This window comes from Mauremys mutica, chromosome 3, assembly GCF_020497125.1.
Source record: "Mauremys mutica isolate MM-2020 ecotype Southern chromosome 3, ASM2049712v1, whole genome shotgun sequence".
In the NCBI taxonomy this organism is placed as follows: domain Eukaryota; kingdom Metazoa; phylum Chordata; order Testudines; family Geoemydidae; genus Mauremys; species Mauremys mutica.
The window spans coordinates 188,181,001-188,195,894 of NC_059074.1; the positions used below are offsets into that span (position 1 = coordinate 188,181,001).

Genomic DNA, 14,894 nt, shown 5'->3' on the forward strand with positions numbered 1-14,894 from the left:
TGCTGACAGTTTATAGCACACATAAAAATTGATTTCTTTGTAGTAATATGTAGCATCTTACCCTTCAGGTCATTTTTTTTTAATAGTGTGATAGGCCTTTTGGTTCATATAACAGTTTCAGAAAAGCACAAGCAGTAGACTGATGTTCTCACTACCAAACTGTTTGACCTGTACAGACTAAATTAACTGACCAAAGATACTTTGCAGTACATATTCTAAAGATAACTTCTATTAAGTATTGAAAACCAAACATACTTATTCCAACCCAATGTTTCTATATCTCTGACAAGGTATGAGTAGTATTCTGGAGGTGGGGGTGCATGCAGCTCTTGTGCATTCTTTAAAGCAGCTTCCTGTTTAAAAGAATATTAAAACACCTCATTATAAATGGCACACAATTTCAGTATTTTCGCATCTGTTCAGTCATACAATTTTAAAATTCATTCAAAAATATTAAGTTTAAGTAAAATTAACTGTACATTACATTTGCTTTTGGCCTCCAGATGAAGCAGACAAAGAAGCAGTTTGGTAAAGTGCTTCAGATGATGATGATCAAACCATTTTTTTTAATAGATGCTGACACTGTAGTCTTCACATGTAAATATCAGGTGTGCTTTTTAAAAAAGTTAATAAATTTGAAGTCAGGCATCTTGATTGAAAGAACACTTCACTTAAAAGTAAAAGGTTCTGTTAAGCGCACAGCTGCCTCCTGGGCTCCAAAGCAAAGGCAAGTCCTTACTTCTCTATGAAATCCTTCCTGTCTTCTTTACAACTTAGTACATAAGGCTTTATATAGCAATCCAAACCTATTCCATTTCCTGATTTTAATACCATGTAGTCCTTGGGGATGAAGCTGAGGAAAAGCTGGTCAAGTGCTTGCCCTCAATGTCCTAGTAAGCGATATCCCCTGACAACGAAGTCTAGGGCCTTAGAAAAATCAGGCCATATGTTCCATATTGTGTTCATGCACATACTCATTTCCTAGAAGCATGTTTAAAATAATGTTAAATTATTTTAAAGAAAAATAAAATTGGAGGTATATTTCCAATCTAAAACCACTGATTGGAGGTGTTCATTGACTCTCCTCTCAGGAAGACTGGCAATCCCACTCACAAAGTATGAAAATAGTCAGGGGCTGAAATGAGAATCCAGGAAAGAGGGGTGAGGGGGAAAGAGGTGGGATTAGTGCAGATGTGAAAACATAACTGAGGGCTTTATCATGAATGGGAATTGGCTATAGGACAGGCAGAAAAAGCCCAGTTCAAAGGAAGACCAAGGCAATCAAGTTTTAGAATAGATTTGTACAGAAAGCAGCACCCTTCAGGAAAGTTATGAATGCACCAGGTGAAGTTTCTGTAAAAGAAACTGTTCATCTTCTCAATTGTTTGTTGCAATGCCTATATATTGTACCCAAACTCTCTTTAGTTCAGAGTGAAACAAAAAATTTTATTAAAGGCACCAGGCAATCCAAAGCCATATCACTAGTTAACTTTAACAGACCTCAGTTAGAAAGACACAAAGGATCCACTCAAATGAAGACTATTAAATGGTGGATTGGGGGAAATGAAAGAATGAATGCCCCTACCCCTATCAAATGGAAAAAACACTCCTACTGCAAGTGTGCAATGAGTCCCAGGTTTTGTTTTTTTGGCAGAGAGATACTATGCCAATTTGGAATAGATGTCTTAGTCATATGGAAAACTGTAATCAAAGACTTCAGTCAACAATGCCATATTTTCTCAGGAAAACTGCCCATTAGTTAGGAGATTGTCTTATAATTCTTTCACTCTGGCTCTAAGTTGGTTAATAAATGTCTTCTTCAAAATACTATCAAAGACTTCCCAAAAAGCCTTACAAGTAGTGTTTATTAGCATACCCCAGTGTACTCCATAGCAACCTAAAACGAAAGTGTGCAGCAAGATTCCTGGATTTGGCAGCAGTTTGCATCTATTTCTATTTTAGATGTCTCTTTGTAATAAGAACTAGAAACTTCAAAATTAAAACAGATACTGGAGCACAATTTTGCAAAAAGGGGTGGAGAATCATGTAACAAACAAGGTCCTCCTTATTAGTTTCCAGACAGAACATTAACTAGTAGATTATATTTAAAGTAAATATAGATTCTGCATAAAATTCATTATTAGCTAGAATAAATGAAATTTTGGCATCATGAAGAAAAATTCTGGGATGCTCAAGGACATATTTTCCATTAAAAATAGTAATTTACTAATAAAATAACAGAAATACAACATCGACAAAGAGATTTTTCCCAAAGAAGTTTAAAATAAAACCAGTGGTAGCCTTTAAAGAACAGGGTTCCACATCATAAATTCTGATTAGTATTTCCACATATTTTGTTGCAATATTCTCAATTTAAGTTATTACTTTGGATGAAGGAAGAGTCTGCTGAGCCAATCTACAGAATATTCATGAAACAGATTCGTTAGCATTTTGCTCTGTTTCACAGAAGAGCAACAGCCCTTTTATAGAGTAGAAAGAAATGGGCTACAGTTGCCCTGTTGTCCAGCCAGGCAAAGACTGAGAGAGTACAATTAAGTATTACTGCAATGTGCAAAAACAGTGCTCAAACTGTCAACTGCTCTTCAGAATTTCTTTGTGAACAATTTTTCCAGGTTACCACAACACTTGTTTTCTCACACAACACACTCACAGTCCTCCCTCATCATCGCCTTGGCTAATAACTCTGCTATGTCTTGGATAAGCAATAAATGCCACTGAACACATTGCTTCGGAAATTAGAGTTACTTTACTTTGATGAAAATGGAGCAGACTCATATAGGAAATCCTCAGACGCACAAAGAAGACCCCAAAAGTATTTTAGAATACTTGATTCAAGAAATCAAATCTTTACAAGATATCATTTAACCTCAATTTTTCAAGCATTGGTCTCTCCATCTTAATTTCATGTTAAGTGAATTAATCCAGCATAAATGAAAGAACATCTAAACATGGGCTGAAAAATATTCTATTCTGCCCATTTTATATATAAATACTTCCCATGTGATCAGTGCATGTTAAAACAAACTGTTATTAAATTTGTAACTATGTTTATATCAATAACAACAGCATTAAACAATCCATGACATCAGATTTTATTGTCGCTTTGTTTTCTGTTGTCTCCAGTAGTTATTTTCTCCATCAAAAACTGTGTATGACACAAAACTGAACCTTTCTAAATAAGCTAGAGGCCTGTTAGATTTCCATTTTGAATAATAAATGTTTTACTTGCAGACATAGTACAGTATCTATTTCTTGGAGTTAATTTATCTGATCTGCTAATTCCAGTATATTAATGCCTGGTGAGGGGCAGATACTTTTATTCAGAATTGTGAAATTATTTTGTATATTGTTCCAATTTGGGTAATATGGTGGCAGAATCTTCAGCATTTACTCTCATCAACTATATCTGCTTTATATACACACTATCCAGTAAAATCTGTTTACTATTGTTTCAGAAAAGTCAGATGAACCATTTGTTTGACATTCTGCTATATTTCTTCTCAGTCTTCTTCTGACAAAGATGTATAACTACTCTCCACTTACCTTCCAGTGTAGACAAAGAGTTGAGCCATTTGTCTATTGACTACATGGTGTTCTTTATTACCAGACTTAACAAGTTTGCAGAGTATTTGTTTTCATTCGAGAGATACAGACAACCCAATGTACACTCTAGAGTTTAATTTTGCATTTATCAAACAATTCTGATTATATGTGTGCTAAGGCTCTGTGTGCACTACAATTGTTACCTATGTTTAAGTAATATGCTTAAATGCAAGTGTGTCCTGCCTGTTATAAATCTATTTTGACCAAACAGGTTTATAACCATGATAAGGAATTGTGTTCTAGCCATGGCAAAGAACAAAACTTTCTCTACACTAGACTTATTTCCTTAATTTTCCATCCTTGCTACCACTAGTGCAGCATCACTGGTGGAAGTACTGGTGTAAACATGGTGCCAGCAGTCACCAGCATCTTTAAACCTCCATGTCATCTGATCAGCCACAACACTGTTGTAAAATTGCTTGACCCACATCTAAGGTAATATTTCTGCTGCTGCTACCATCAGTGGATTAGTAGCATTAGGCTTTGTCTACACTAAAAAGAGTTTTGCCAATGCAAGTTATGCCGGCATACAGCCACCTCTGTAATTAAACCGCTGTTGCATGTTCAACCTATGCTTCTTGTGTCGGGGGAGTGCATGCACAATAGCAGCTCTTGCACTCACAGAGAGAGCAGTGCACTGTGGGTAGCTATCCCACTGTGCAACTGGCTGCAGGGTCCTTTGGGAAGGGTTTGCAATGCCTCACAGGGGCAGGTACAGGGTCTCAATCCCGTCATTCCATAGGCATCCTACTACATTACCAGCTGCTTTTCAGCTGCCCTGGTAACCTGCAACCTAGCCATCTGTCAGAAAGCATGGATCCTGCACTGCTCTTCAGTATTGTGCTATGCGTTATAAACACAAGGCTATAAGAGGATCCCAATGAGGGGACTATTTGGCTGGGGGATGCCTTGAAGGAGCATATTAATACTGAGCCACAGAAATGTGTGTTGCTGTAGTATGCTGAACCTGGCATTGTTTGTTTGCACCGTGCTATGAACCTTGCAATGACTGCTCTGTATGCCTGAAAAGTAACACATTTTAAATCACTTTTTAAAGTAGCACTCGGTAATATGACCAAACTGACATTGCTGAACACTAACACAAGACACCTACAGAAGTGGGGGGGGAAGACAGAAGTGTGTGTGTGGCAGGGAGTGAGTTTGTGTGTGTAGGGCAGAGGTCCTCAAAGTGTGGGGCACAGAGGAACATTGGGAGACACGGCCAGGCCTGGGCCAGCCCCCCCCCCGGGGGGGGGGGTAGGGAAGGAAGCGCCATCCAGTCCCTCTCCGCTCCCAGCTCTGCACCAGCCGTGGCCCTGGCTCCCGGGCTTGTCCCCAGATTCAGCATCAGGTGTGGCCCCGCCCTCAGCCACAGCCCCACTTCTGGCCCAGACTCGCCCCAGCTGCAGCCCCTGTATTCCTGTCCATGTGTCCTCCTTCTCCTCCCCCACCCCGGGAGCTGCAGCCCCACTCCTAGCCCTGGCCAGGGGACACGGACAGGAGTAAAGGGAGGAATGATGCTGAAAAGTTTGGGGATCCCTGGTGTATGGGAAGTATGTGTGTTGGGGGGACAGTGAGTGGTTCAGCATGCTGCCTCTAAGTTCAGACAGCAGCCAGAAGCAACCAATCCTGAGGCAGAAGTTGGTGCACAGACAGCTGGTATCCCCTGGTCTCCCCACCCCAGCTCAGCAGAGACTAGTATACTGGCGGGGGGGAGGGGACACCTTGACATCAGCCTCCACCTCCCTCCCCAACCCTGCACAGCACAGCAGTCTCTCTCCTCCCCACTCCCGAGCAGCAGCCCGCCCTGCCTGTCTGCCACTGCAATCCTAATGCTGGGGAGAGCTGGATTCTGCGTTAATGTTCTGATACCGTGATTCCCATCCAAGTTCTCCCACCACAGCCTCCTCTTCCCACAGACCAAGGAGATCCACTCCCTCCCCTGTAGTCCAGTCAGGAGTGTGTTTGCTGTGGGAGCCAGCATGCTCATCTGGGCAGGAGTTTTGTGACCTCTCCATGCTGAGGAATTTCAAAACTTCCCGAGGCTTTGAAAGGGGAGGGGCGCATGCCTTTGTAGCTGAATGTAGGGAAGCAGAGTTCAAAACAGTGAGCAGAGCAGTCATGGTGGGCATTGTGTGATATCTCCCAGAGGCCAGTTATGACAACCTCACAAATGCAGTGTCCACACTGACGCTTTGTTGATCTAACTTTGCTGCAAAAAGCTCTACGCCTCTCATCAAGGTGGTTTTATTTTGTCAGCAAAGTAAGAGAGTCTTGCCAGCGGGACGCATATTGTAGTGTGTACACCTCCACTGTTTTGTCAACAAAAGCTGCCTTTTGCAGACAAAACTGCGTAGTGTAGACAAGGCCTTAGTAGCAGCAGCAATAGGAAGATTCTGGGGGGGGAGAAAAAATAGTGTAGCGTAGACAGCTGCCAACTCTCCCAAAGGGTGTATCTACACTGTAAAAAAACCCATAACACGGTCACCTTGTTTAAAATTTAGGTAAGCATGGTTCAGTCCTACCTCAGACAGGACAGAACTATACTTTGAATTGTGTTCCCAAATCACACTACACAGAACACATTACTCCAGTATGATGGGGTTTTTTTAGTTGTTTGTTTATAAATGTAGAAAAAACCCTGTGAAGACGATATCAAGAGAATGATCCCTTTACATGGTTATAAGATGGGTATCATCCACACAAACCAAAACCAGAGGTAAAAACACAATCAGGGAAGAACCTTCTATATGATGCTTAATATAACAGGGCCACTTGCTGGAGTGCTGGGTTATTACTTCTGGAACACTGCAAATAGTCCAATGAATAAGAACTAATGCCAAATATCATAATTACTAAATAAATAGCAACTAGCTATCTATAGTCCTAAAATTGCAATATTCTAATAAAGCTCATTTTAAACTTTAAAAAGCTAACAAATTCATTCATAGCTTTCTTAAAAAAGGCAAGTAATGAGAAAGTGAAAATTAAGACCACTTGAACGTCTCCTTGGGATATATTACTCACCAGAATAGTTTTAAGCTCCACCATAAAACTGACCAGATCCGAACAGTGTTGCAACCTCTGGGGAGAAAACGTCAATTAATTTCCTCCATTCAGTATGTTTCAGTAACAATTTTAGTTTCATTATCCATTTTCTGATATTGTAATAAATCAAAGATAATGCAAAATGGGAGGAAATGCAACAGATTTAAACTATATTTCAGTTAAAAAATAGAACAAACCGATTTCAATGTAAGAAATTTTGTTGAATAAATTACGTACTTTTTTTCATATAATTTAACTGAAGCTGACAGCCAATGAGAACGAGTAGTCTTCAGGCTTGTCTACACTGGCAACTAACAGCACTGCAACTTTCTCGCTCAGGGGTGTGAAAAAACACACCCCTGAGCACAGCAAGTTGCGGCGCTGTAAAGTGCCAGTGTAAACAGTGCCCCAGCACTGGGAGCTGCCCTCCCAGCGCTGGGAGCTACGCTCCTCGTTGAGGTGGTTTTTTTTAAGAGCGCTGGGAGAGCTGTGTCGCGACCACACAAGGCACATTAAAGCGCTGCCACGGCAGCATGTTAGCGTTGCCACTGTAGACTAGCCTTTCGTGATTCAGAGCCCATTTAAAAATCTTCCCTCGGTGACTAAAATTAAATTTAAACCCCACCCTCCCACATTTGGGTGTGTCAGTGCATTTCTACTTTTCAAGTCCCCAATTTCATTCTTCTGGGTGATAAGTCAAACTCTGCTCCTAAAGAGCAGGCTGTAATAGGTAGTTATGTTAGCTAGCTATACTATACTATATTAGCACATTTTTCAGCAAAACTTTTGTCTGCAAGAGGTGTGAAAAAACCCACCCCTTGATCGACAAAAGTTTCACTGTCAAAAGCGCTGTTGTGGACAGCACTATGTCAGTGGGAGAGCGTCTCCCACTGACATAGCTAATGCTTCTTGTCGAGGTTGGTTTAATTATGCTGGCAGGAGAGCTCTCTCCCATGGGAACAGAGCAGCTACACGGGAGACCTTACAGGGGTGCAGCTGTAGCGGTACAGCTATACCACTGTAAGGTCCATAGTTTAGACATTTACCAGAACTGAATGGGTAAATACCATCTTGGAAATGAAAGTAGCCATCACAATTTTGTAGCCACGATGGCCCCCACAGAGTTTCTGTGGACTGCCCGCTATTCTTCCAGATAGGGCCCATAAGGGTAAGTTCAGACTTCACAAGCAACTATATAACCAAATTAACACCCTCCTGTTACTGACAGATCTTCTAAACTCTCTTTTTATATTAAGTACAATTAGTAATAAAGAGCATGAGAAAAAACAAGAGGAAAAAGACAACAGCATAATTGTTTTCAGTTGTGGGCTTTTTAAAAATAGTATAAAGCACTCGTTCATCTTAATAGTCTTCAAAAACTGAAGTTTGCAGGAAAATTAAAAAGTTATTTACAAGACTTCACTTATCGTTCTTCGGGGTAAGTTATAATTCCCCAAGCACCGCAAAACAATACATCTTTACTGTACAGTTAATGGAATTTTTTCTTAAATACTTTTAAGATGGTGAGGATGAGTAAACGCTTTTCAAATTTAATATTAATATTTTTCAAGCTCACAATGATTTTATAAGAATAATATACCTGTTTCACAATCTGGTGATACCCATGTAATACCTTCTTTAGACGCCAGCTACAGTGTATCCTAGAAATACAGTTTTCATAGTTTTAACTTGATTCAAGTGATCTTTAAACAATGAAACAGCATATGAAACAAAAGTCCATCTTACAATTTACAAAGTTCTCTCTCGCCCACCTCCCAGAAAAAACAAGAAAAAAAATATTTTCCAACTTTTAATTTTTTATACTAAGATGAGTTACTTATATTTTTAAATGTCACTTTCTCTAGCCAAAGTTCTTTAAAAATTAATAAGTAGACATTTACCTATAAGCTAGTCTCTATTCTAGGTTGAAAAACAACAACATAATTCTTACAAGTTAATGTGTCTCTGTAACAGATACTAGAATTAACAAAAAAAAAAAATCCTGAAAATGTCAGAGTTAACTGCCACACAGTTTAGTGGGGATATTGAAGATGATGACAAAAGTATATATATAAAAAATAAACATTAATAGCTCACAAGAGCTAATTAGTTATTGCATTGTACTCTCATGAAAGTTAAATTATTTTCTTATTTTACTAATCTTCAGGGAAGAATATTAACTGCAATATTGATCAAAGCAACATGGTTGAAAAGACTTTTCACCTTACATTGTATGCTCTTTGGGTCTATATAACTCCTAAAACAAAGGGCATGCGACCTATTTGGGCTCCTGGACACAACAATAATATGAATATTAAATCACCACCATTCTTAAACACTTCTTTTCCAGGTACTTACAACTCAATGAAAACAGTATTATTTGGATAGAAATTTCACATAGCTATCAGACAATGAGCAAAAGAAGCCTGAGGCCAGCTACTCTGTGACACCAGTATTCATATATGTACACATACTCATACATCCCCACTGTAAGTCAGAACAAATGTAAGTGTATTTATCATGAAATATTACCTCACCTTGCATTTTTAAGCTGAAAATCTGATGGTAACAGTATCCTTATATGGAAGTCTCTATCCTAGAAAATAAGTGTTTAGTTAAAATGCAAGTTTGCAGATGTATCAAATAGAGAAAATACAGAAACAACTCAAAGGGAAGCTGCTATGAGAAAAATGGAGGAATAAACTTCTTATATGGAATTTTTTCTGCATCAGAGACTGCATTATTCCAAACATTGTTTCTTTAATCATACAGTACAGCATGTTATATTTCAGATGAACAAAAGTGATATAGGAAGAAAATCTCTAGGTAAGAGATCTCTGAAACTTTCTCAGTTCACCAGAGTGAAGACTTTTAGGGTAGGTCTTCACTGCAATTAAACACCTGTGGTTGGCTGAGGTTAGCTGACTCAGGATCCTGGAGTTCAGGCTGCAAGGCTGTAAAACTGCAGTATAGACACAGGCCATGGCTACACTTGCAAATTTGCAGCGCTGCAGCAGGGTGTGAAAATACACCCTCTCCAGCGCTGCAAATTGCGGCACTGCAAAGCGCCAGTGTGGTCAAAGCCCCAGCGCTGGGAGCGCGGCTCCCAGCACTGTACGTTATTCCCCACAGGGAGGTGGAGTAAGGACAGCGCTGGGAGAGCTCTCTCCCAGCGCTGGCGCTTTGACTACACTTAGCGCTTCAAAGCGCTGCCGCGGTAGCGCTTTGAAGTGCAAGTGTAGCCTCAGCCACAGAATCATAGAATATTAGGGTTGGAATTTACCTCAGGAGGTCATCTAGTCCAATCCCCTGCTCAAAGCAGGACTAAACACCAACTAAATCATCCCAGCCAGGCATCAGATCCTCTAAGGAAAGAAATTCCACCACTCCCCTAGGTAACCCATTCCGGTGCTTCATCACCCTCCTACTGAAATAGTGTTTCCTAACATCCAACCTCGACCTCCCCCACTGTAACTTGAGACCATTGGGTCTTGTTCTGTCATCTACCACCACTGAGAACAGCCTAGCTCCATCCTCTTTGGAAACCCCCTTCAGGTAGTTGAAGGCTGCTATCAAATCCCCCCTCATTCTTCTCTTCTACAGACTAAATAACCCCAGTTCCCTCAGCCTCTCCTCGTAAGTAATGTGCTCCAGCGCCCTTATTTTCGTTGCCCTCTGCTGGACTCTCTCCAATTTGTCCACATCCCTTCTGTAGTAGGGGGACCAAAACTGGACGCAATACTCCAGGTGTGGCCTCACCAGTGCCAAATAGAGGGGAATAATCACTTCCCTCAATCTGCTGGCAACACTTCTACTAATACATCCCAATATGTCGTTGGCTTTTTTGGCAACAAGGGCACAGTGCTGACTCATATCTAGTTTCTCATCCACTGCAATTCCCAGGTCCTTTTCTGCAGAACTGCTGCTTAGCCATTCGGTCCCCAGCCTGTAGCAATGCATAGAATTCTTCCTTCCTAAGTGCAGGACTCTCTGCACTTGTCCTTGTTGAACCTCATGAGATTTCTTTTGGCCCAATCCTCCAATTTGCCTAGATCACTCTGAACCCTATCTCTACCCTGCAGCGTATGTACCTTTCCCCCCAGCTTAGTGTCATCTGCGAACTTGCTGAGGATGCAATTAATCCCATCATCCAGATCATTAATAAAGATATTGAACAAAACAGGTACACTAAGAGAAATGCAAGCTCTTACAAAATTCTTACAGGATACCTTATTTTTGTTTTTAAAAGCAACCTACAACTCTTAAGTTAATTCTACAATTAGCTCCACACCAAAGAATCCAAACAGTAAAAAAATGAAAGGCATCTAGCATGCAAGCTATTTTAAAATTTTAGCTTTTATTTTTGTTTTAGATCCCCCACAGTTATGAACTAATAGCTGATGCACTCTGAGATATCCCAGCTAACACACAGCTTCAAGGGAAAATGGAACCAGTTTGTAGGGAATCATTTGTGTGTGTGCAAGAGTGTATGTACGTGTGTGTGTAAATACACAGTTTTGCAAACTGTAGAAGCCCAGCCTATAAACACTTATACTATCAGGTTTAGTTTTATGCATGTAAGTAGTAACTTCAGTGCAATTGAGGTTAAACACACAACACTGTCTTTGAAATATCGGGATTTATTTTACCTTAAACATAAAAAAAAAAAATCTACTTTATAAATAATAATATGCATTTGAAAGAAAGCAACTACCTAGAAAATTTGCATAGTAATGACATCGCTGAAGATCTGGAACAAAGCCAAGATTAAAACAAAACAAAAAAACCCACACACTTCCATGCTGAATTTCGCCTTTCCCCTTGCTACTGTAGAATTCACCGCAAAACACTAATGTAAGCTCATGTTTTATAAAAGGATAATTACAGGCCATCTTAAAATCTTAGTTTGTCATTAAGACTTAAGTCCAATCTACAAAGTCACATTGGTTGGAATAAAGGGTTGTGTCAGACCTACAGTTAAACGAGTGCAGTTTCTATGGTAGATAAGCAATTAGAGAAGCTTGTTTAAGACACCAGCAGGTCAGCCATAACATCAGCAAAGATATAAATAATGTTTGGGGAAAAAACATGCCCACATTTTTTTTTAAATTATATACACAAATTTTGCTCCAAGGAATGGACATCCCAAAGACACTGCCTTACAGTGGCAAGGAGTCCTGTGGCATCTTATAGACTAACAGACGTATTGGAGTATGAGCTTTCGTGGGTGAATACCCACTTCGTCGGATGCATGTAGTGGAAATTTCCAGAGGCAGGTATATATATGCAAGCAAGAATCAGGCTGGAGATAACGATGGTGTGGCTGATCTGGTTAGGTCCTGTTGCAAACCTCAATGCCAACTCTGCGCACATATCTACACCAGCGACATCATCACAGGACCTAACCAGCTCAGCCACACCATCACTGGTTCATTCACCTGCACGTCTACCAATGTAATATACGCCATCATATGCCAGCAATGTCCCTCTGCTATGTACATCGGCCAAACTGGACAGTTCCTACGTAAAAGGATAAATGGACACAAATCAGATATTAGGAATGGCAATATACAAAAACCTGTAGGAGAACACTTCAATCTCCCTGGACACACAATAGCAGATTTAAAGGTAGCCATCCTGCAGCAAAAAAACTTCAGGACCAGACTTCAAAGAGAAACTGCTGAGCTTCAGTTCATCTGCAAATTTGACACCACAGATCAGGATTAAACAAAGACTGTGAATGGGTAGCCAACTACAAAAGCAGTTTCTCCTCCCTTGGTGTTCACACCTCAACTGCTAGAAGAGGGCTTCATCCACCCTGATTGAACTAACCTCGTTATCTCCAGCCTGGGTTTATATATATATATATATATATATATGTATAACTTTATATACACACACACACACACACACACACACACACACACCTACCTGCCTCTGGAAATTTCCACTACATGCATCCGACAAAGTGGGCAGTCACCCACGAAAGCTCATGCTCCAATACGTCTGTTAGTCTATAAGGTGCCACAGGATCCTTTGCTGCTTTTACAGATCCAGACTAACACAGCTACCCCTGATACATGCCTTATAGTGGTTTCAAAATATAGAGAAACAAAAAAAATGTACCCCATAACCTTAACTTTCATCATATATTACAACTCTGAATTTTATTACACTTAAATGTCCTTCCCCCCCCCCCTCCCAGAAAGAAGCAAATGTAATTCTGACCTTTTCAAAGGTCAAATAACTATGATACACTGTTTCGTTAAAGTACAGAAAGGTAACAAGAAGTAACTAACTTTAAAAGGGACATGGTCAATTTGGAAGTCACATTTCTGGCTAAAGATTTCATCGATTCCAGAAATATAACCCCCTACTTAGGCTATTCAGATAGAAAAGATATTGGGGGCGGTGGGAGGAAGGGAAGGGACACGGTGTTCCTTTGCGCATTTACAGCATGTTGTATGTAGTCAGTGTCACCTGTCAGTGTTTACTCGTGTCAAGGAAGAGACCTGCAGAGGAAGAAAAAGTGACCAGATTGTCTAAGGATGTCTATCGTAGGGCACTGACCCCGCCCCGCTCCCTGGGGGAGGGGGAGTCTCCTTCACAAGCCCCCCCGCCCGCTCCCTGGGGGGACACACTCCCTTCGGGCGGCGCTGCCGGTACCTGCACGGTGACGAACCCCTCGTAGACGCTCCCCTCGCGGTTCTGAGGCAGGAGCAGCGGGCACTGGCGCAGCAGCGCCCCGGAACCCGCCATCTCCCGCCCCGCCCCGCCCCGCGCGCGGGCTGGCGGCGCAGGCTCCTGTTCGAATCGAATCCCACGCGCCACACCAAAACCCGCCTCGTCACGGGTTACGCGCATGCGCCCTGCCTCAGCCGCGGGGAGCCGGCGGGCTCTGGCTGGGCCCAGTGGCGCGTACGGCGCTTGAGGAAAGTAGGGGCGGGCGGGGGACGTGGCCGTGGCCGTGTTCGGGGGCGGGCGATAGATTTGCGCGAGGCCGAGGCCGCCGGGGACCGCGCGGTAGGGCTGAGCCGAGCCCTGATGCCCGGCAGCGGGAAGTGCCGCCGCCACCCGTGTTGGGCTTTAGGCCGGACCCTCGCCCCGCGGGTAAGACCCAGGCAAGGCGTTCAGAGCGCGTGCGTGCCCTGCGCTCCCCCCGGCGGAGCCAGTGTCCTCAGGTCCCTCCCGTGGGGGCCTTCAGCGCGCCTCGGCTGGAGCGGGCTCCGGGGAGCTGAGCAGGGCGGGCGAGAGGGAGAGCCCTGGCCCAGGCAGTGCATCTCAGCCACTGCCCCAGTTTGTCAGCGATTCAGCAGCAGTGCATGGCCGGGGGCGCACGCTGCCTGCAGTGCAGAGCCAGGGCTGCCCGCCCCTCAGTAGAGTGTAGCAAACTAGCAATGCATTTTCGTCCCCCCCCCCCCCCTCCCTCGGCGGTCCCGTCTTCAGGCTCTTGCTAAGACCTCGCTACCTCTTTGGCACCAGTAGCACGCATGGGTAGCTAGGAAGGAGACAGTAGGTGCACTTGGGATAGTAGAAATGCAGTTGTTCCTGGCGCCTGCGTAGGGGACCAAAGATTAGGAAAGGCTAGCTCCTGAAGTTTTTTTATTAGTTATATTACAGTAGCTCCTTGAGGCTCCATTGTGCTAGGGTCTGTGCCAACGAAGAGGAAGTCACTGTCTCCAAGAAATTACAATCTAAATGGACAAAGCAATCAAAGAGCTAGTGTGTGGGGGTGGGGAGTAATAGTATTCCCATTTTTCTGGTGGAGAATTGAGGCACAGTTTTAGGGTTGTGCCCTTGGGGGGGGCATTTAGGGTATTGGAGATTGGTCCTGCTTTGAGCAGGGGGTTGGACTAGATGATCTCTTGAGGTCCCTTCCAACCCTAATAATCTATAATTCTATGATTAGAACAGAGAGTGGATGATTTTTTTCAAGGTCACTCAGGAGGGCTGTTGCACAGCCAGGAATTGAACCTACATCACTCACAGTCTAGTGCTTTAACAACAAAACCAGCCATTCCTCCTGCACAACAAATATGGGGACACCTGCACTCTGGCCAATGCACAAAGCTAGTCTACTAGTTTGAGCTGGGGACTCCATGTCATGGTTCTGGTGTTTTGTTCCCATTCTGCCACTAACTCACTGAGAAAATATTGAAGCACCCCAGCAGCATATTAGGTGAATTTCAAATGAGAGGTAATACCTATGTCTTAAGACTTGT

The 14,894-nt window shown here is 42.4% G+C and overlaps 1 protein-coding gene across 1 annotated transcript in view; it reads right to left on the minus strand.

The window, feature by feature from the left end:
• The window catches only part of FANCL (FA complementation group L), a 73,175-nt gene extending 59,633 nt beyond the window's left edge, over positions 1-13,542 (minus strand). The window contains exons 1-5 of the mRNA XM_045009466.1: positions 13,339-13,542; positions 9,210-9,268; positions 8,273-8,333; positions 6,652-6,708; positions 256-353 (exon numbers count right to left, since the gene is read on the minus strand). Coding sequence (XP_044865401.1) covers positions 256-353; positions 6,652-6,708; positions 8,273-8,333; positions 9,210-9,268; positions 13,339-13,536 — 473 coding nt within the window. The 5' untranslated portion in view covers positions 13,537-13,542. The remainder of the gene's footprint in view (positions 1-255; positions 354-6,651; positions 6,709-8,272; positions 8,334-9,209; positions 9,269-13,338) is intronic.
• Positions 13,543-14,894: the final 1,352 nt, after the last annotated feature.